At 38.2% G+C, this 23294-nt stretch overlaps 1 protein-coding gene across 2 annotated transcripts in view; it reads right to left on the bottom strand.

The window, feature by feature from the left end:
* Window positions 1–23294, bottom strand: part of NCKAP5 (NCK associated protein 5) — a 1035979-nt gene that overhangs the window by 773282 nt on the left and 239403 nt on the right. The window contains exon 1 of one of the 2 annotated variants that reach the window (XM_090279420.1): window positions 4486–4616. The exons of the other annotated variant lie outside the window; for it this stretch is intronic. Within the exon in view, the coding sequence (XP_090135546.1) occupies window positions 4486–4536 (51 nt within the window). The 5' untranslated portion in view covers window positions 4537–4616. Of the gene's footprint in view, window positions 1–4485; window positions 4617–23294 lie in introns of those variants that run through there. 2 annotated transcript variants of the gene reach the window in all.

The raw sequence follows: 23294 nt of genomic DNA on the forward strand, positions 1-23294 counted from the left end.
TTATATTTAAAAAATAAGAGAGACACATTTGTCTGCATAAAAACTTATATGTGGACTTCCGGCCAAGATGGAGGCTTAGACGGACACGCTAGGTCTCCCTCTACAACTAGAGAGGAATACAACTACTTCAAAACAAAGGATAACTAGAAATTCCAGAAAATAAAACTACACGGAAGCCCAACATATGAAGTTATAAACCAGCGGTGCCATTTGGGCAGGTAAGAGTTAAAGTGGGCAGTGCTGTTTGCGGTCGCACCTGGAGCGGCGGGCGGCGAGGAATCCCGGCTACGCAAGCCCCTGGCGGTGCGCGACTCCGGCGCTGGGGAGAGCGGCCGCCGCATCGCCTTGAACAGTGAGGCCCAGGGGGGCGGGAGGACGGATCCCGGTCTCCTAGCTGAATAACTGTGTGAATCCACCTTGGACCCCCGCCCCCAAAGAAAGCACCACAGGGCTGCGAAATAGGTCGCGGACAGGCAGGCGCCGGTCGCTGGGTTGTGACGCGTACACAGGCACTGCCCCCGACAGCCGGCCCAAGAAAACAAAACGCATCTGTCAAAATGAGGCAGACAAATATAGAAATCCCAGTGACACAACTCACCAGACAGCAGATAGAGAACCTGACAGATGAACAGATAAGAAACCTGTCAGAGGCTCAGTTCTGGGCCACTGTTATCAGGTGGCTTACAGAATTCACAAAAGAGCAGGAAAAAGATAAGAAAGAAGCGAAAAAAATTCATAACGAAAGGAACAAAACCGCATACGAGATAGAAGGTGAGAAAAAATCCAGAGTTCATTTCAACAAACTGGAATATGGAGAAGGAACAAGCAGTCAACCAATGCAGCGAGAGGAAATGGGAAGCAACAATGAGAGGATCAGAAACCTCTGGGACAGCTATAAAAGGCCCAACATAAGAATCATTGGTTTGCCAGAGAATGAGGAAGATGAACTAGAACTTGAAAAATTGAGTGAAAATATAATAAAGGAGAACTTCCCAGACTTGGGGAAGGGAATAGACTTGCAGGTCCAGGAAGCAAGGAGAGTTCCCAAGAGACTGGACCCAGGGAGAACCACTCCAAGACACATTATAATCAAAATGTCAAAAATTAAAGATAAAGAGAGAATCTTAAAAGCAGCGAGAGAAGAAAAGAATTATGTACAAAGGGGTCCCAATTAGACTATCAGCTGACTTCTCAAGGGAGACCCTACAGGCAAGAAGGGACTGGCAAGAAATATTCAAAGTAATGAAAATCCAAAACCTACAACCACGAATACTCTATCCAGCGAAATTGTCATTCAGAATAGAAGGACAGAGAAAGTGTTTCCAGGACAAAATAAAACTGAAAGAGTTCATTAGATCCAAACCACTGTTATATGAGATGTTAAAGGGACTGGTTTAAAAAAACAGAAGCTAGGGAGATGAAACAAAGGCAAACTAAATAGGCAACGAGAGTGGAAAAGGAACTGTGGGTACGGGAAGCATATTGGGGGGAGGTCAACAGGGAGGGGGAATGGGGAAAGGGAGGGAGATGATATAGGAATTGGGGATCAAGGTAGGAGGGAATGGAATAGACGGAGAGAGGTTGGGAGGAACTGTATGCACAACTAATGGACATAATCTAAAAGGGGGGGACAACTGGAGGGAGGGGGGCCACCGGGTGGAGGGGAGCAGAGGGAAGGGAAATTGGCACAAATGTAATATTTTAATCAATAAAACACATTAAATCTGAAAAAAAAAAAAACTTATATGTGAATTTTACAGTAGTATTATTCACAGTAATGCTAACGTAGAAACAACCTAAATTTTTATCAACTAATAAATGAATAAAATGTTTTATATCCATATAGTAGAATATTATTTGTTAATTTTAAAATATGAATTATGAATACATACCACAGCACACATGAACCTTGAAAATATCATGATGAAAAGTCAGTCACAAAAGATAACATATTATATAATTCTGTTTATATGAAATATGCAGAATAGGCAAAATATATAGAGACGGAAAGCAGATCAGTGTTGACTAGGACTGGAGATTTTGGAAAGGAATGGGGAATGACCATTAGTGAGAATGAGATTTCTTTTTGTAATGATGAAAATGTTCCAAAATTTATTGTGGCAATGGTTGTACAATTATATGACTATCCTAAAAACTACCAAATAGATAGCATAGTTTAAATGAATGGATATTATGGTTTGTAAACTATATCTTAATAAATCTGTTATTTAAATAAATGAAAAAACAGAATAAGCCTTTAGAAATTGGGAAGATAGAAACAATTATTTTGAGGGATCTTCTCTAGCCAATCAGATTCCAGGTACTATATATATATATATATATATATATATATATATATATATATATATATATATTTGCCCTGGCTGGTTTAGCTCAGTGGATTGAGCGTCGGCCTGCGAGCTAAGTGTCGCTGGTTCGATCTTCCAGTCAGGGTACATCAGAGAAGGAAAACTCTGACTCCAAAAAACCTCCGCTGCCTTGCGGCATACCTCTTCAGGGGAAAGGCTAAGGGAGTAAACCCCGACAGAAAATCCGGAGCCGGAGTCCCTAAGGCGGTTTGACGTTGTAGTCAACACCGGCAACTCCTGCGGCGCACCTGAACCCAAGCTGTATCGACTCCGTCTTTCCCTTGGACCCTTCAGCTGCGAAGAGAGGGGGGGTCTGCTGCATGGGCAACAGCAGACCCTCCATATTACCCTGCCCAGGCTCTGTAGCTTCAGCGTCATCGCAAGATGTCGATTCAACACGGGAGGAGACAGATACCATGTCACTCCCGAGTCGGACTGCACAGCCATTCTTGGCGGTGCAGATAGACTCTGAAGAAGCTACACCATCGTCTCTCGAGACGGACGGCTGCCGACGACGATATATATATATAGTCTGTCCAGAAGGTATCCAGCCATGTAATACGAAAAACAGAGACATTTATCGAAGAACATACAAGATACAAGAAACATTGTACATAGGTAGGACAATGACATCTCAGTCCCCTTCAAAGTAGACACAGTTCTCCCAACTGCAATAAACTGCCCCATCACATTTCCCTGAAGCTCACTGATGGTCTGAAATCCCTTCCCTTTCAAAGGTGATTTTAGTTTTGGGAAAAGCCAGAAGTCTCAAGGTGCCAAATCTAGGCTGTAGAAGGGCTGAGTCACCTGGGTGATTTGCTGTTTCACAAAAAAACTCTGCATGAGACGTGATGCATGAGTGGGTGCATCGTTGTGATGAAGCTGCCAATCACCAGTTGCCCATAGCTGCCTGCGGGCTTATGAATCATCCAAATAGTTTCCATGGAGGAATGCTGAAGCTTAACAAAATGTGAAGCAGATTCATTGCTCTACTTGCTCAGTCATTTTGAATATGATGGCCACACAGTACACATGCTCACTCAATGGCATCTACCACCCCCACTGACTAGTACAGTGAAGTTGTCATTGTTCACGCATCCACATTCTATTTCACACTCCTTGGCTGCCAAGTTAATCAATGTCGTGCAAATGGTTCTCTTTATATTAATAATGGCTGGACTTTTTCTGGACAGACCTTGTATATGTTTAATTTTATTCAAGCCTTACAGCAACCTGCCCGTAGGTACCATTATGCCCATTTCACAGATTAAGAAATAGAGGCTCACAGGCTTCCTTAACTAGTTACTGCTATGCTGAGATTTGAACCCATGTCAGATATCCATCATTTTCTCATCTAAAATCCAAGTAAAGGAAGTTGAAACTACTTGCCTTGTATTTCTTATGGTTGCATGTGACTATTTAATTTTGAGCAAGACACTAGCTTTCTTTTCTTAAAAGCTAGCCTGAGACATGCCAGATGATTAAACAGTCTTTCTAAAGTCAAACAGGGCCTTTTGTTTCTCAAGGTGACATGTGTCCTTTGTAAATGCAGAACTAGACCTGCCTAAATCACTTCTCTGTCTGCTGTCTGTTGGCATTTTCTCACTTACCCAATATTCTCCTTGAACTCACCTCAGCTTGCTCTCTCATTCAATATTAAAGCCAAAAGCATTGCCTAATGTACCTCTCCCTCCCCATCTCACCCCTGCACATATAAAGCGACATCCAAGTAGCACTGAACAAGTTCATGACATCCTAATTCTATTGCTATGCATGTCTCTAATCGTTAGCATCAGAGTACTTACAAATGAATAGTATGGATAAATTTCTCAAGTAAGCATTCAAAATGCATGCACCAGAATCCAACCCCAATCACTTTAAGAGGTTATATTAAAGCACAAATCATTTAGGAGTGTGGGAAGGTGGGGAGAGAGGAGACAGATTCAAATAGAACTCATGCTCCTTGTCTTAAATGAGGATCAGCCTGAGCTATATATATTAATGGGCAGCCAGCAGAGAGTATCTGGGATGCCAGGCATCTCCAAGCCACAGTCTCAGAGTATCCATTTACTCATACCACAATCCATTATCTTCCCAGCCAGAATCCAGTCCTTACCTCTACTGAAGCAGAAGCCAAGTAGAACAGTGCATGACCTTGCTGGGTCATCAGGACCACTGCAGCCACTCAGGTTGGTCCCTTACAGCCTCAGTTCTCTGATCCGACAATCACAGTCATACCTCCCTTTCCTTTTTCTGAACAGTGCCTGTATGCTTCCTCCTGCCTGTCAATATTTAACTACCCTGTCAAGTTACATTACATCACCTGCACTAAATCCCACCCCATCAATAGCTAGGGAGTGTGCCTGCTCTATTCAATTCAACTCAACTAACCTTTATCAAGGGCCTTCCATTCATTCATTTCTTTCAGTGTGCATTGAGTGTGTACTGCATTTGGCACCAGGGATACGGAAATGAAAAATCTGATCCCTTGTGTCTAGTTGAGGAGGCAGACACTGTGTTTTAAGCTAAGATGCTAGAGCATAGCCAGCGTGCAAGGAAGCCTTCCATACAAGGCTGGGAGCTGAAAGACAGAGTGAATGGGACCAGAGAATTCTCAAAGATGATGATAGTCGTCTCTATCTAATGGGCCAGACTAGACCTGGGAAGACACAAGAAGAATGAATACATGGACTCTGTCCTCAGTAGGTTTAGATTCAACCCAGGGAGCTCTACATTCTACAGACTGACAGGATTGCTTATATAAGGGTCACAGAAAAAGTACAGAATATTAAACCAAAGAGGGCAGCCATTTCTCTCTCTGCTTTTTAAATCCTCACCCAAGGATATGTTTTTTATTGATTTTAGAGAGAGAGGAAGGGGGGAGAAAAAGAGAGAGAAAGAGAGAGAGAGAGAGAATTGATCAGTTGCCTCGCGTTCGTGCCCCCACCAGGGATTGAATCTGCAACCTTTTGCTGCATAGGTCGACGCTCCTACCAACTGAACTACTCGGCCAGGGCTCTCGCTTTTTTTTTTTTCCTTCATGAAGTGTAACATTAGCTGTTTCTAAGACAGAATATTTGAACAAGTTGTTTCAAGAGGGAACACTGACTGGAGCCTGTAATTCCTGGTATTACAAACATGGGTGAATTCTCAGATCTCTGAAATAGCAGATAAACCTAGTGAGTAAAGACAGTTACTTGGGACCCATTTTCAAGACCAGAGAAAGAAGAATTCAGGTAACAGAGCAACATTCACCCCTGATCAAAAGAATTAATCTGGGGTAAAATGGCTTGCTAAATTCCCTTCTAACCATCCCATGACTTTACCATCACAAAATTTCCTGACACTTAATGAACAGCTAACAGCTCTTTTAAGTAATATGAACAGACTTGCAGAGCCCTCGGAAAATACTAAACTGTAGTCTTTAACTCCATCTGTGATCAGAAGCCTCAATAGCTACTCACTTAAGGATTTTTTCAAAGCACGGTTCTCAAATATGCCCATACAATCCCTTTTCTAGCAAAACATTCGTGCTCCAGAGAACAAAGTCCCCCATTTACGTGTGAACAGTCAAAGAACCCCACCATAAGGGAGCCTAAGAGGCTTCCCTGGAAAGTGCAGGGATTACTTGAATTGCAAAGCACAGCCTGAGGATCTCCTACATCTAATTTGGAATATGTTCCAAGCTCCAGAGCATCTCTGCATGGAAGCAACGCTATTAGTCAGCTTCTCAGGCAATTTTCCAATTCCACATGGACATTTCCCCCGTGTTTCCAAGGAGAACATTTACAGTCTTGCAATATTTTACTGTAAGATACTTACGGGTTTGACTAATACTAACTGACACGGCCACCATTCCAATTGAAACTGATGACCCATGTCTAATACCTACTACTTGATTGTGGCTGAAAATATTCTTTTAGTGAGACAGGGATTATAAACAGAACACAGCTCTAGATCCCTCTTGCATATCCTGGAAGATCAGTTTGATTTCAGTCTTTAATAAATCCACATTGCATGTTGAGTCATCACAAAACTAAACTCAAGTTTTACCACACTCGAGCTTGTTCTTTTTTTAAATCCAGACTTTTTCAGAAACATTTGCTTAATAACACATAACACGTTTGGCATTAAGAATATTATACATTATTAATGGAACAATTGTTAGTACTAACTGCTAAATGCTCAGGGATTTCTGGATTCAATTAGAATGGATTTGTGTCATTTATCTTGCAATCCTGCTAGAAGGAAATGCTATATGACCTTCATTTGTTTTTAAAAGCATTGTTAGTAACTTTTAGCAAATATGAGGTCAATTTTTTCAAGGAATATCATTAATATTATGATTGGTAAGACAGATAACATTCCACGGAAACTAACAAGCAAACGCGACTAATATCTCTAGATATAAACTTCTTATAAAGAAATTCAGTTTTCAAAAGACAGAATATTTAAATTATATCCTTTTTTTATCAATTATATATCCAGCCTTTCAAAATAGAAGTTGTCATTTTTTAAACCAGTCCTCTTAAAGAGAAGCTCCAAGGTAAAACTAATTGCCCAAAAGCCAAGTTAATAAATATTTTATTTTAGAAAGCAAGTGGCACTGTGTGCTACTCGTCGCAAAGGAAGAATGTAGATAAAGAAACTGAAGCCTCAGTTCATAGTATGACCCTGGGCAAGGCATTTCTCCCTGTTATGAACACTAATTAAGGAAAAGTGACCGGTTCTTCGAGGTACACTCATGTGTGTCAAGAAGGACTGTGCCTTTTAAGACAGTCACTTTGGGAGCAAAGGCTGTATCCAAGGTCAAAGAAGAGTCTTTTCAATGCTGCTAACTGTCCCAGTTGGCCCAGGGCTGGGGGTGTCCTAAGAACAATGATTTTCAGTGCTAAACCCAGGATAACCCCGGGCAGACCACGGGTTGGTCAGGCAACTTGCCATTACTCAGATCATGTTAGAACAATGTTTTGGGAAATGACCTCATATTATATGATAAATTATTTTGCTCTTGTCTAGGCCAACAGATTCTAAGTCTTGAGAACACAGTTGATTTTTTTAAACAAATATCATTTGTAGCCAGGCCTATGAAATACTAAAAATTTCAAGGCGGATGAAAACTTTGTTGTAAAAAATAAAATGTGTCCGTCAATTATAGATATTGTTTTTATTAAGGGGCTCAAAAACTAAATACAAGTATAAAATTTAAAAATAATCTAGGACTTTATAACCTTTCTACTCAAAGTGTGGACCAAAGGACTAGGCATATTGACAGCACTGGAGTATGTTAGAAATATACAAACCTAACCCGCCACAAACCTCTTTAATCAGAATCTGCATTTCTATAAAATCCCTGTTGGTGTAAGCACGTGACAGTTTTATAAGGCCTGTTTTAGAATTTGTTGAAGCCTGGGCTAAAAAATTAATAAACCTCTACAAAAACACGTGATAGAGTCATACAAATAAAAAAATTCCTGCAATTCAAAGCATTTTGACCAAGAAAAATGAAAGGCATTGTAATTTCTGCTTTCTTGGCCTTGTGAATTTTTTACTTCATAGTTAATAAGGCCAATGATTCAAAGGTTTTCCTACAAGGAAGCCTGTAGGATGCCAGGATTCATTTCAAAGGGCAGTGTCAGAGTGCAGGGATTCCCCCTGTGCGCACCCTCGGTTACCAACCTCTGTTCCTAGAATGTCCCTAAGTAGGGGATCACACCTGGGATGACGCCTAAATTTTAGGTTTACAGCTGAAATATCAGTGGGAAGGACAGCAAGTTTCTTAGGGATGAGAGGTTTGAGGAGTCGAATATAAAGACCTAAGGGGAGATGAAGTTGGTATTTGGACACGTTAGTCTGGGGCGAGGCAAGTTACAAAATGTTATGTATTTGATTCCTCCTTGTAAAAATAATCTAGAAAACTGTCAACATATAGACTGTATCATATAATAAGGGGAAAGGGGGTTTCATAGACGAGAGTGTTTCAGGACTAGAGGGTAGTGTAAACTAATGTCCTGTAGCAGAAGGGAAAAAAGGAAAAAGAAGGCAAAGCCAAAAAAAAAAACCCACAAAAATCTAAGTGCCTTTATATTAAAAGATAGTCTTCTAACTGAACCAAAAATCAGAAATGTAATAAAATTACAATGTACCAGTTATTTAGAATAAGTACAACTGAGAATACTTCATATCAAAACTAGGATGTAGCTTAACTAAATGAATTAAATATTCAACTAAGAAATTAAAGAACTTAAGAAAAATAAACTTAAAAAACAAGGATATAAAAAAACTAAAAGAAATTGGTTAGTAATGAATTTACACATTAATTGAGTCAATAAACATTTATTGAAAGTAACCAGGAGTTGTTTGTTGTTGTTTATTTTTTGCTACTCTTCTATACTCAGTGAATATAGCAGTGAATGATAACTAATAACAGATGACCAAAAAAATTAATGGATAAGTAATTTATGTCGATATTTAACCCTTACGGAGGATGAGGAGCAAAACTCCCTACTCTTTAAATACGAGGACAATATGGAAAGAGAGGGGAAAATAGTAACTTCGCTGTAGTGAAACCTAACAAACAGTACCACAGCCAAGTGATCAAGATCAGCATAAACAGGGACATGTGATCATGTGATGAAAATGGCACTTTTTACCTCTGTGGTCTTCCTCCCAAACACCCATAACCCCAGTATAATCATAAAGAAAAAAATCAAACAAGTGTCAGTACAGGGGCATCTTACAAATCACCTGACAAATACTCAAAACTGTCATCAGAAATAAGAAAAGACTAAGAAACTGTGGTAGCCAAGAGGAACCTAAAGAGATATTAGAGCTAAATGTAAATATGTCATTGTGGATGCACTCTTGGAAGAGAAAAAGAACATTAATTAGGTAAAACTAAAAAATTTAAACAAAGTGTGATCTTTAGTGAATACTACTGTATCAATTATGACCAATGTATCACACTAATGCAAGATATTATCATAGAGGAAACTGCATGTAGAATATATGGGAACTCTGTACTATATTCTCATTTGCCCTGTATAGCTGAAATTGTTCTAGCAAATAAAGTCCACTTGAAATTTAAAAAATATGTATATGTGGATGATTTCAGACAGTGATACAAGTTATAAAGAATATAAAATACAGTAATGCAATGGGATGGCCAGGGATGGGAGGGTGGTCAGGAAAGGTGATCAGCCAAGTTCTCCCTGAGGCATTTCAGCTGAGATTTTCATAATGAGGAACAGAGAGCCCTAAGACAATCTCAGGGAAGATGTTCCAGATGGAGGGACAAAGCAAAACAAAAAGGCAAGCAAACAAACAGGATGAATTAACACAAAGTTGGTCATTTAAGAATACATAAAATAAGCAGCCTCTAGCATCCTGATTAAAAGGGGGAAAAAAAAGCACACACACAAAAACTAAGAAATGAAACATGGATGAGTAGAAAAATAATTTGAAAAATGAAAATGATGAACAACTCACTGATATTGCATCAGGAACAGAATACTTTTCAAGCAAAATAAAAATGACTAAAAGTAATACAAGAAGTATAAGAGTGAAGAAAACAAAATAAATATCACTGCTGCAGATCTATTGTTTTAAAATAAGTAAATATATTACAGCTGATTTTTTTCTAAATTTTAAGTAATAGATACTTCTTACATAATTTAAATTGCCCCATACTCTGGTTTCTCTTAAGAGTGAATAAATCTTTTGGCTATCATTTAAACTGTCCCAGAGAAGAGAAAAAAAATGAAAAGTTTTACAATTAACTTTACTAAGCCAGCATATCCTAATACTAAAGTCTGCTAAGCCTAGCATAGAAAAAGAAACCCTAATTCATTTATGAAATTAAATTCATTTTAAATAGAATATTAGCAAATTTTATTCAGCATCAGAGTAAAATTAACTATAACCAAGTATATCTATTTTATTTATATAAGGCTGAATCAACGTTAGTTTAATTTAATTAACAAATTAAAGAAAAATAAGTAGTTATATTAGGTGTTAAAAATAATTTACTGTATTTTTGTAGGAACTCTTGACTTTAAGTAAAATAAGTATCAAAGGAAGCTTTCTAAACATGAAAAGTATTTACCAGAAACCATATAAAACACATACTGTACATATTGAAGAAATAATTATGCTTTGCATTTCAATGTTTTTTACAGTAATTAGCAGATATAATAAGATATGAAAATAAAATACATGACACATATATTAGAAAGAAATATATACAAATAATTAAACATGGAATCATGCATATTTAGAACATTCAGGAAATACAATAAAATCTTTTAAAAAAATCAGGCTATATTAAAGCAACTAAAAATTAGAAAAGTATAAAAAACAATACTGCTTATTTATACCATACAGTAACAGAAAAGAAGATTAAGATAAAAATCTCAAAATTCTTCTCTTTTTGTTTTATTTTGAGGGAGAGAGGAAACTGTTCTGCCTTGATGCTCAAGCGCTGCCAGCAAGACACATACAAAACTAGTACTGCATTTGGGAGAACCTTACAATATTGAAATAATTCTCCAGAAGGTAAATATCAACAGAAACTGTTTTTTTGACAAGTTAGTCAGTTCCACTCTCATGTTTCCTATGTTTAAACTGGTGATTTCCACTTGTTTTCAGATGTGTTATCTACTTCTAGCATAAAATTAATCACTGTATGTGGAGTTGACATGTCCACCCACCCACTCACATCCCTGGCCTTTCAGAGCCAGAAAAGGAGGTAGAGAACCATCCCCATTTCCAAGGTACACAGTTTGGAAGCCCTCAAGGGCACTTCTTGATGTGGCCTTTCTGACTCACTGACACCTACTGGGAGAAAACATCCTGAAGTTGTTGAAAAGATCAGTTGAGCTCTCAGACATGGAGAACCAGGTGATCTAGTTAGTGAGTAAGCTTTTTGATAGCAGACCAAGGTTTGTAATTTGTGTATTTTGAGAGAATTATTTTATTTTGTATAAGTAGCAATGACACCTAAACCTCGGAAGCAAGTGCTTCTTCGTGACAGTGACATCAACAGGGAGGAGAAGGGTAAAGGCGATGCTAATGAAGAAAGTGAGGGGAAAAATATACCAATCTCCTTTATCACTAGAACAAGAAACAAGCAATGTGAATGAGAAGAATCAAATGCATTTCTGTGAAAACAAAAATTTAAAAAACACAACCCAAGAACCCAAGAGTTGTAATGCATAACTGTAAGATCAGCCATATGAGAGAAGCTCCTGTTTAGAAGAATGAAAAATTTTTACCCTCTGAAATACAGACATTTGCCAAACAAATTCCCAAATCATATCTATCATTACATCATTCCTTAAGCTTTGCTTCAATATCTGCAAATTAGATTGAAAAGTGAATTTTCTTTAAATGCCTAACGCTGCCCTTTGTCACAGCAAGAGCTCATTAAATTTTGAAGAGGGAACATCATGGTTTACACTCAAATTGCAGGACTAATACTACCACATTATCTGTATCATGCAACAGCTTAGCATCACTATAGTTTCACAGGATACAATAAAAATTACTCATTCATTATTCATATTGTTTCTAGTATACAAAATTAAAAAAAAAAAAAGAAGAAAAGCATACACAAGACCAGCAGAAATGCTGTTACCCTAAGCATTTAATTAGGTCAACAGAAGACTTAGCTCAGCTTTCAGACATGGGATTTCAAATCTCCTAATAACACTGAATGCTTGAGTGCTTTGAGAGTTCCACATCCCCCATCCTACATGCTGCTTGAATGTTCCCATAACTTATTATTGCTATTAAGCCACAGGTAGACACAATATCAAAATTATCTATCCTGTATGCTGAATCAGCTCCATATACAAGTCTGTCAAGTAGAAGGTTTAAGGCAAATGTTTAAACTGGCACCCTAAACACCTGGCTAGGAAGGTGGCATGTTAATTTCACTACTATCTAACTTCCCTGCCGGACTATAAGCTTCATGACCTCAGTAGCAAATAGTAATTATTTTGCTCATCAACGTAGTCTCGGGATCTGAAACAGCACCAGGCACATAGAAGACAATGAATATTTATGCAAAATAGATCATACAATGGAACCCTCTCCACATTATGCATCTATAAAATGGAGATATTATAATTTCTGTAACCATTTCTACATTGCTAGGCATTCAAGTGCCTTCCTATATTATAGAATTGTAAACGTTGTGATGGATACTTTTATTCACATGATTATACCATATTTTGAGTTCTCAACAGAATTAATGAGTTAAAGAATGAGAACATTAAAATATAGTGCCAAATACCCCATGAATACATAATATCATATCACAAGTAAAATACAGAAGAATATGTTTTACCACTTGCCCATGCAGATGAGCTATTAAAAAGTTTTTAAAGAGTGGATAGCTTAAGAAAAAATTGGAATGCTATCTGATATCCTGTTGTAATTTAAATGTCATTAATTTGGCAAATTGAGTATTTTTCTGTTTATTTAACTAGTTGTATTTTCTGTTTTATGCATCTACCATGGAGTAAGCAGCCACAGATGCCACCCTTGGTATTGGAGCCTTCCTCAGATGCTTAGAGAAATTTTGGCACCATGACTTCTCTGCCAGTTTGGTTCCTCTTACTTAGGACACACCTTCTCAACAGTGTAACGCTAGAGTTTAAGTGATACAGGTATTCCTGTGCTTTTCTAAACTTCGTATTATGCTACTTTGCTTTTATTAAAGACCTACATAATACCTATCTTTGTTAACTGAAAAAAAAATCCAAAGTAGATTTTTGCTTTGATAGAAAAAGATGAAAAGAGAAAATAACACACAGCATTTGTTTTGTGGGGACCACTATAGCGCAGCGCACACCCCAGCAGCCAGAGAAGCCACACCAAGATCCTTCCCTGGGATCCGCACTCAACATCTCAGCAGCAAGCACCATATTTGAACTGTGTCGGTGAGCACCTGGGCTTCATCTAGATTTATTTTGTGTGTCTGTTAGCTAGATATTTCCTAAGGTATCAGAAACTCCTAAGAGCTCATAAGGGTACTATGCTTAGCGTAAAACTGGATGTGGGGAGATCCAAGATGGCGGAGGAGTAAGTGGAAGCTACACTAACCTCCTCCCAGGGTCAGTCTGGATTTACAACATAATTTTGGAGAAATCATCTGGAATAACCAACCGAACACTAGCTGGAGAGAAGTTTTATAACCACAGAGAGACAGAAAAGGCCACTACATCACAACGTGACCAGTAGGGAGTGCAGAGATGTGGAAGGGCTAGCTGGGCTCCCACGGGTGGCAGCTGAAGGGATTGAGAAAAAGCTCAGCAACCGGGGATTCCCCCTGAGAAGGGCAGCGTCTAAAACCCCCAGCTGAGCTTCCCAGCCTACAGCAACAGAGTGGAAAGTACAATAGTACCCAGCTGTGAAAAGCGAAAAGCCACAGGGTTTCTTGCTAGCGGGAGAGAAACAGCGGGAGAAAATGAGCTCTTAAGCGGATCACATATGAAAATATTTTGGCCCACGCTTACCCTGGGCTCAAGCAGAGGGAAGGCAGAGAGGACTGGAGATACTTGGGGAGAGTTTGGCGCGGTGGCTTTGAGGGGAGAACTGGGCGAGCAGCCGACCAGGTCCCAGTGCTGACTCATCCCCAGTACTGCAGGCAGACCATTCCCGGCCAAGTGGCCTCAGCCTGAGGGGAAGCAAAAGCCCTCCCTACAGGAATTAAGCTGCCACACCTTCGGTCCTTAAGCCTGACGGCTAATCACAGATTGAACCAATTAACAACTAAAGCAGACAGACAAAGGCAGTAGATCCCTGGAAGTCTCCAACAGGCTGCCTAGGCCCAGACTGGTACACGATCTGACACCACCAAGGGCAGACCCAGGAAGTGCAGATCATTCTAAGACGCAGCAAAAAACAATAAGAGTCACAAAAATGGGGGGAGAGAGAAACAACCCCCCATCAAAAGGAAAGGCAGAATCCCCAGAAAGAGCGCTAAATGAAATAGAGGGGAGCAAACTATCAGATATGGAATTCAAAACATGGATTATGGAGAAGCTCAATGAGGTCAGCGGAAACTACAAAGAACTCCAGGGAAACTACAAGGAACTCCAGAAAAACTACAAGGAACTTACTGAGAATTACACCAGCATGAAAAAGGACATAGAAGCTATCAATAAGAGCCAGGAGAAAATGAATAATACGATCTCTGAATTGAAGAACACAATACAAGGAATTAAAAGCATGCTAGAGGAAGCAGAAAATTGGATCAGTGAGCTGGAGGACAATGTAGACAAAAACTCCCAGACAGTGCAACAAAATGAAAAAAGACTGAACAAGAGAGAAGAGGTTCTAAGACAGCTGCAGAACAACATGAAACATAATAATATTTGCATCATAGGATTCCAGAAGGAGAAGAAGAAGAGCAAGGCATAGAAAATCTCTTTGAAAAACTAATGACAGAAAACTTCCCTAACATGAGGAGAGAAAGAGTCACGCAAGTCCAGGAAGCACAGAGGGTCCCAATGAAGATGAATCCCAACAGGCCCACTTCAAGACACATCATAATTAAAATGGCAACATTGAAAGATAAAGAGAGAATCCTAAACGCAGCAAGAGAGAAACAACTAACAACATACAAGGGAGCTCCAATAAGGCTATCATCAGATTTCTCAGCAGAAACACTACAAACCAAAAGGGAATGGAAAAAATATTCTAAGCAATGAAAAACAAAGGCCTACAACCTAGAATACTCTACCCAGCAAGGTTCTCATTCAAAGTGAAAGGTGAAATAATAAGTTTCCAAGACAAAAGAAGGCTAAAGGAATACATCTCCACCAAACCAGCATTGCAAGAGATGCTAAAGGGTCTGCTTTAAGAAGATGAAGAAACAGAGAGAGACAGAGAGGAACACAAGTACAAAGGGTAAAAATGACTATGAATAAGTACCTATCAATAATAACATTAAATGTAAATGTAATTCATGCTCCAATCAAAAGACATAGGGTAGCTGAATGGATTAGAAAGCATGACCCACATATATGCTGTCTACAAGAGACCCACCTTAGAACAAAAGATCTACACAGACTGAAAGTGAAGGGATGGAAAAAAGTATTTCAAGCAAATGGACATTGAAAAAAAAAAGCTGGGGTAGCCATACTTATATCAGACAAAATAGATTTCACAGCAAAGGCCATAAAAAGAGACAAAGAAGGGCAATTCATAATACTTAAGAGAAAACTCCATCAAGAAGATATAACCCTTGTAAACATATATGCACCCAACTTAGGAGCACGCAAATATGTAAGGAAAATTTTGAAAGACTCCAGGAAAGATATAGACAGCAACACACTCATAGTAGGGGACTTTAACACCCCACTGTCAACAATGGACAGATCTTTGAAGCAAAGAAACACCAAAGATATTGAGGCATTGAACAACACTCTAGATCAAATAGACTTAGTCAATATATATAGAACTTTTCACCCCAAAGAAGCAAAATATACATTCTTCTTAAGTGCACATGGAACATTTTCAAACATAGACCACATGGTAGGACACAAAATAAGCCTCAACAAATTCAAGAAAATTGAAATTATATCAAGCATCTTCTCAGATTATAATGGCTTAAAATTGGAAATCAACCTCAAGGAAAAAACTCAAAAACATTCAAACTCATGGAGAATAAATAACATGCTATTAAATAATGAATAGGTTAACAGTGACATCAAGGAAGAAATCAAAAAGTTTCTGGAAACTAATGATAATGAACACACAACAACCCAAAACCTATGGGATACAGCAAAAGCAGTCCTGAGAGGAAAGTTCATAGCAATACAGGCCTACCTTAAAAAGCTAGAAGAATCTCTAATAAAAAAAAAATGTAACCCTACCGCTACAAGAACTAGAGGAAGAACAATAAGCAAAGCCCAGAGCAATTAGAAGGAAGGAAATCATCAAGATACTAAACTAACAATTCAAAAGATCAACAAAAGTAGGAGCTGATTCTTTGAAAATACAAACAAAGTTGACAAGCCTTTAACCAGGCTCATCAAGAAAAAAACAGAGAGGACCCAAATAAATAAAATCAGAAATGAAAGAGGAGAAATCACAACCAATACCACAGAAATACAAATGATTGTAAGAAATTATTACAAATAACTGTATGGCAAGAAATTTGACAACCTAGAGGAAATGGACAAATTCCTGGAAACCTATAGTCTTCCCAAACTGAATCAAGAAGAAGCAGAAAGCCTGAACAGACTAACAACAACTAGTGAAATTGAAGCAGTAATCAAAAAACTCCCGACACACAAAAGCCCTGGACCGGATGGCTTCACAAGTGAATTCTACAAAACATTTAGGAAAGAACTAACTGCTATATTCCTAAGACTATTCCAAAAAATCCAAGAAGAGGGAGGACTCCCAAACTCGTTCTATGAAGCCAGTATTACCCTAATTCCAAAACCAGGTCAAGACACAACAAAGAAAGAAAACTACAGGCCAATATCACTGATGAACATAGATGCTAAAATCCTCAACAAAATACTGGCAAACCGGATCCAGCAACACATTAGAAAGATCATACATCACAATCAAGTGGGATTCATCCCAGGAATGCAAGGATAGTTTAATATTCGCAAATCAATAAATGCAATACACCACATAAACAAAATGAAAGACAAAAACCATATGATCATATCAATAGATGAAGAAAAAGCATTTGATGAATGAAGTACAACACCCATTTATGATAAAAACTCTCAGCGAAATGGGAATAGAGGAAGCATACCTCAACATAATAAAAGCCATATACGAGAAACCTGAAGACAACATCATACTCAATGGGCAAAAACTGAGAGTATTCCCCCTGAGGTAAGGAACAAGACAAGGATGTCCACTCTCTCCACTCCTATTCAACATAGTATTGGAAGTTCTAGCCACAGCAATCAGACAAGAAAGAAAAATAAAAGGCATCCAAATTGGAAAAGAGGAAGTAAAACTGCCATTATTTGCAGATGACATGATAATGTATATAGAAAACCCTATAGACTCTACAAAAAAACTACTCGACCTAATAAGTGAATTTGGCAAAATAGCAGGGTACAAAGTCAACATTCAGAAATCAAAGGCATTTCTGTATACCAACAATAAAATTTCAGAGATAGAAACTAAAAGAAAAATCCCATTTATCATAGCAACAAGAAAAATAACGTACCTAGGAATAAACTTAACCAAGGAGGTAAAAGACCTGTACACAGAAAACTATATAACACTGAAGAAAGAAATTAAGGAAAATTCAAATAAATGGAAGCATATACCATGCTCATGGATGGGAAGAATCAACATCATTAAAATGTCCATACTACCCAAAGCAATTTATAGAATCAATGCAATCCCTATTAAAATACCAATGACATTTTTCACAGACCTAGAACAAATAGTTCAAAAATTTATATGGAACCAAAAAAGAGCCGAATAGCCATAGCAATTTTGAGGAAGAAGAACACAGTAGGAGGAATCACAATACCTGATATCAAACTATACTGCAAGCCACGGTAATCAAAACAGTCTGGTACTGGCATAAGAACAGACATATAGATCAATAGAACAGAATAGAGAGCCCAGAAATAAACCCAGGTCTATATGGTCAAATAATATTTAACAAAGGAGAAAGGAACATCATATGGATAAAAAGAGCCTCTTTAACAAATGGTGTTTGGAGAACTGGACAGGGACATGCAAAAAAATAAAACCAGACCACCAACTTACACCATACACCAGAATAAACTTAAGATGGATCAAAGACTTAAATGTAAGCCGTGGCACCATAAAAGTCCTAGAGGAAAAAATAGGCAGGAATGTTTCAGATATTCCATGTAGCAACATTTTCACTGACATATCTCCTAAGGCAAGGGAAATAAAATAAAGAATAAACAAATGGAACTACATCAAACTAAAGAGTTTCTCCTCAGCAAAAGGAAACATCATCAAGATGAAAGGGGATCCAACCATTTGGGAAAATATATTTGCCAATGATATCTCAGACAAGGGACTGACCTCCAAAATATATAAATAACTTATATGACTCAACACCAAGAAGACAGACAACCCAATTAAAAAATGGGCAAACTACCTGAACAAACACTTCTCCAGAGAAGACATACGGAAGGTCCACAGACATATGAAAGGATGCTCAACATCACTAACTATCAGAGAGATGCAAATAAAAACCACAATGAGATACCACCTCACACCAGTCAGAATGGCCATCATTAACAAATCAACAAACAACTTGTGCTGGCGAGGATGTGGAGAAATGGGAACCCTACTGCACTGTTGGTGGGAATGCAGACTGGTGCTGCCACTATGGAGAACAGTTTGGAATTTCCTCAAAAAACTAAAAATGGAACTCCCTTTGGAACCAGCAATTCCATTGCTAGGATTATATCTGAAAAATCCTGAAACACCAATTCAAAAGAACCTATGCATCCCTATGTTCACAGCAGCACTATTTACAATAGCCAAGTGCTGGAAACAACCTAAGTGCCCATCTGTAGATGAGTGGATCAAAAAACTGTGGTACATTTACACAATGGAGTACTATGTAGCAGGAACAAAGAAGGAACTTCTACCATTTGCAACAACATGGATGGAACTAGAGAGAATTATGCTTAGCGAAGTAAGCCAGGCAATGAAAGAAAAATACCTTATGCTATCACCTATTACAGGAAACTAATGAACAACACAAACAAGTGAGCAAAATTGAACCAGAGGTATGTAAACGAGGAATAAACTAACACTAACAAGGGGAGAGACGGGAGGGAAAGAAGGGGGTAAGAAGGGTAAGGGTCTAGTCAAAGAACATGAATAAATGACCCACAGACATGGACAACTGGGTGGGAACTGAATGTGGAAGAAGGGGGGGACAGGGTGCGGGGAAGCAAAAGAGGGAAAAAAGTGAGACAACTGTAATGGAAAAAAAATGTTAGTTGGGGAAAAAATGAAAATATAAAGAATGGAAATGCAAGTTCAGTGAATATTAGAAGGACAAGGATTTTCCTTCACACTGTATATTTTTCTCCCTATCTGATCCCTCCAGAGTTTGGCATTCTAAAGAAGTAAGTAATAACATAAGTTTCTTTGCATAAAACTAATAAAACCAGTTGTTAATAGAGGTTTTTTTGACCAAGACTTTGACTGGAATGTCATGCCTAAAGGAGACATGCTTGGGCTCTGGTTGTTACTAAAAAGCCCTGAGGAATTGGGATTGACTTTTGAAGGTAATAAAAGCCCACGAGATAAAAGGCCTGGTACCTTGGTTGGCTGTGCGGTCCACAGCAATCTTTCCAAGGAAGGAATGAAAGTTGTTTTCCTGAAAGATGGCTAGAAGGGATCTTAAGGCACAATGGAAAACCAGAAGGACTTGGAAAAGACAGGTGTGTACAGGCAAGGCTGAATGCCAGGTATGTGGCTCAGCTTCTGTGCCCTGAAGGGCAGACTGAAGGTCACCCTAAATGCTCCTTGTGTAAGTTCCAGAAAAGCAGAACGAAATATCATAAGTGATCATTTGCTGCTCTTGTTGTGTTTATTCAAATGAACAAGATAAATTAAAAATGGACTTAAGGCAGTCCCTTTAATGACAAGGAGGGTAATCTTAGGGGAAAAAAAAATCATGATTCAAGAAAAATCACAATGCTTAGTGGTAAGCTATAAAGTAGTACAGCTAATTGTCTTTAAAGTTTCTTTTCATTTAAAGTATGTTTTCACTTGAAAGTGAAACTATGTCTGTGGTATCATCAAAGATGTTTAATTTACAGGCAAAAAGAATGTCAAATGCCTTGCGACTGGATGTCTTTCCAATAAGACAGTCCTACAGATTTAGAGACTTGTTTGTAGATTATGTTACATAAATTAACATGTGTTTTCTGTTTTCAAAGGGCATTAGCCTATGATCTCATTACCTGAGTGATTGTCTGTATGTATAGGCCTCACTTAATCCTGTCTGCATCGCTGCCTCCTGAGACTCAACGGTTTGGCTGAACTAAGTGGATGGGTTGGTGAAGTATGTGGTGGTCTGTGGGCTTCACTTTAAAACTGGTTTCTCTTTTCTATCCTAATGGCTTGGACAGAAAGGGCCCAGAGGTCTCAGAAGGGGCAAACCTAAAATATTTCCCTCAGTCCAAACTAAGTGTAATAGGCAAAAAGTTTTTAGGACAGGTGAGATGTGCCTGGCACACATTCCTCCAAAGAAACTCTTTTCTCCCTAATGTGGGACATTGAACAATTAATCCCTGCCTTTTGTCATCTAGTGGTTATGGATTAAATGATATCTTTTAACCTTGTTGCCAAATCTGTTGCCCCCATAATAGAACAAGGATGCCATCCTGTTAAACCAAGCAAGCCGTTGTCCTTGGACAGCCAACTGACCTGGAGTCTGCACAATCCTACCCCATGTGGGAAGGCCACCCTCCCATCCACACCCCCACTCTTATTAGGGATTTCTGGACCCGAGTGTAGGTAGGACGAATACCATGTCCAGCTTGAAGCAGCTAGAGGAGCTTGAGCTTCGCCCATTGTCCTTTATAAGATTATAAAGTGTCTTAAGTCTGAGAGGGAGGGATTGTTATTATTTATTGTTAAATTAATTAATTAATTTAATTTAAAAAAAAAGAACAAGAATATATGAAAGGGAAAAGCTGGAGAGCTTGTATGTACGACCCATGGGCATGGACTTGGGGGGGGATTGCTCAGGGAGGGTGGTGCTGGGAGGAGGGGAGCAAAGGGGAAAAATTGGAACTATTGTAACAATATAATCAATAAAATATACTTAAAAAATGGATGTAATTGTTTCAATCATAGTGAACAAAATAAAACATATAAACTAATGGCAATTGTTTCTTTGCTTCATGCCATTTTGGCCTAGAAGAGGTTTCACATAAATGCTCTACTTTTGAATAGTGAAACATACCTGTACTTCTATTGGCCAAGGAATATCTTTACTAAATGGATTTATATGATACACCAGGAGTTCCCAGATGGTCATCTAGATGATTTATGTGTGTGTTGATGAACACTTCTAGAGGTTTTAACTCTGGGGTTATTTTGCAGAGTCAGGCCAGTTATAGGGCCATAAGTAACAGCCTAAATAAGTCATAGTCAGGACTCAGCCTACACAAAGAAATTCTATATGTACCTACAAAAGTTTCGGTGGTAATACAATTGAAAGTTGTCTGGGTGGAGAGGTGCTCAACAAAACACTGAGAGCCCAGAAGGTAGAGAATTGAATTAAGGCCAACAAAAAACTTTGAGTGAATGGCAGATTCGAGATAATAGCTGAGTGATAAAATAAATTGATCCCAGAAACCCAAGTCTTAATAAAATTGCTCTGCAAATGCTTTGAGGCTACTAGCCTATCTAACTACTTTATGTTCCTAGAGCTCAAGACGTTTGGTATGGGTAGTGGGGACATTTATGAATGTGTAGGCAACCTGGAAAACTCCTAATGGGGCCAAAGGTAGAATACAGTTTGTGTAGCCCAGCAAAGGTTAGTATTATTATGTAAATATTTGACTTTAAAGCAAAGCATTCTCTCATTGTTCTAGATATTAATTGCTTAAACATTTGGAATGAAAGAAAGATTCCAAGAATGCCTATAAAAATATTTTAGATTTAAGAGGTCAAAAATTCTCAAAGGTATGAATAGTGAACTGAATGTTGACTCTTCCTTATTTCTTTTTGGCTAGGTTCTGCTGGATAGGAAAAGAACGTGTATTTATCTTAAAAATGTTCCTTTTCAAGAATCATTATGATATAAAGAGTTTAATATCAACCACAGATAAACCAATAAACTACATTCTATAAATAAATTAATTTTAAGGGGAGTTTTCTTTTTGTCTCCCAAAGGAGGTCACAGTTGAATGGGGGAAAGGAAGTAAAGCATAGTGGTTAAGAACACAGACTGGTGTTAGATAGTGTCAGTTGAACCCCAGATGTGCCTTTATTGAGTGTATGATGTGGGATGTGTCCTTAAATTCTATGTTCCTCAGTTTCCTCATCTGTAAAATGGGGTTAATAATGACAGCACCTACCTCACAGTGTTGGTGTGAAGATGAGCTGAATTAAATATGTAAAAATATTCTAGAACAGTGCCCCCACAAATAGCATCATTTATTTTCCCATATGAGATTATGAACACCCCCAAAATATAATTTTTATAATTTTATTATCCAGCATCCAACATCACTTCAGCACATAGCAAGTGATCAGTGAACAATTGTTGAATGAATGGTTGACGCTAAAGGCTTTTCTGTTGGTATTTTTATAAAGGACATTTCCTTGTAGCTTCAAAGCATGACAATTTAATTAACACAGAACTGAGAGGCAACTTTCAGAATCAATTCAGGGCACAGTGTACATGTACCTGTATGTATCAGCAGAACGAATAATGAGAGTAATAACCAATATTAGATAAAAGACAACTTAAAAGTCTTAAGACAAATGAAAATTACTCTAAATTAATGCAAGTGCTATTTTCTTGACATAGCCCCGGCCTGACCTACTACACTTTACTGATAGAGCCATGACTATGACACCATCTGGGGTGGGTCAAAATGAGGTGGAGATTCTAAGCTCAACCCCAACTACTTTTTTATTCAGGTGGGGGCTGAAGAGTGGGTGGGAAAGTTTCAAAGAAAGATTTTCAAATGACACAGATTTACTAATAAAAATGCTCAGGAGCTGATTAGGCCTATTTAATCTCTAAGACATCTGAAACAACACAATATCTGTAAACACTTCTTATCCTGGAAAATCTTAAAGCCATTAAAATTTTTTTTAATCCATGTATTTAGTAGTCACATCATTCACCACTAAAATGCAGTAAAAGAAGACAAAGTTTTTTGTTTTTTTTTTTCATAGATACCACAAAATAAA

Source organism: Furipterus horrens, unplaced genomic scaffold, assembly GCF_987537825.1.
Source record: "Furipterus horrens unplaced genomic scaffold, mFurHor1.1.pri manual_scaffold_1, whole genome shotgun sequence".
NCBI classification, from domain to species: domain Eukaryota; kingdom Metazoa; phylum Chordata; class Mammalia; order Chiroptera; family Furipteridae; genus Furipterus; species Furipterus horrens.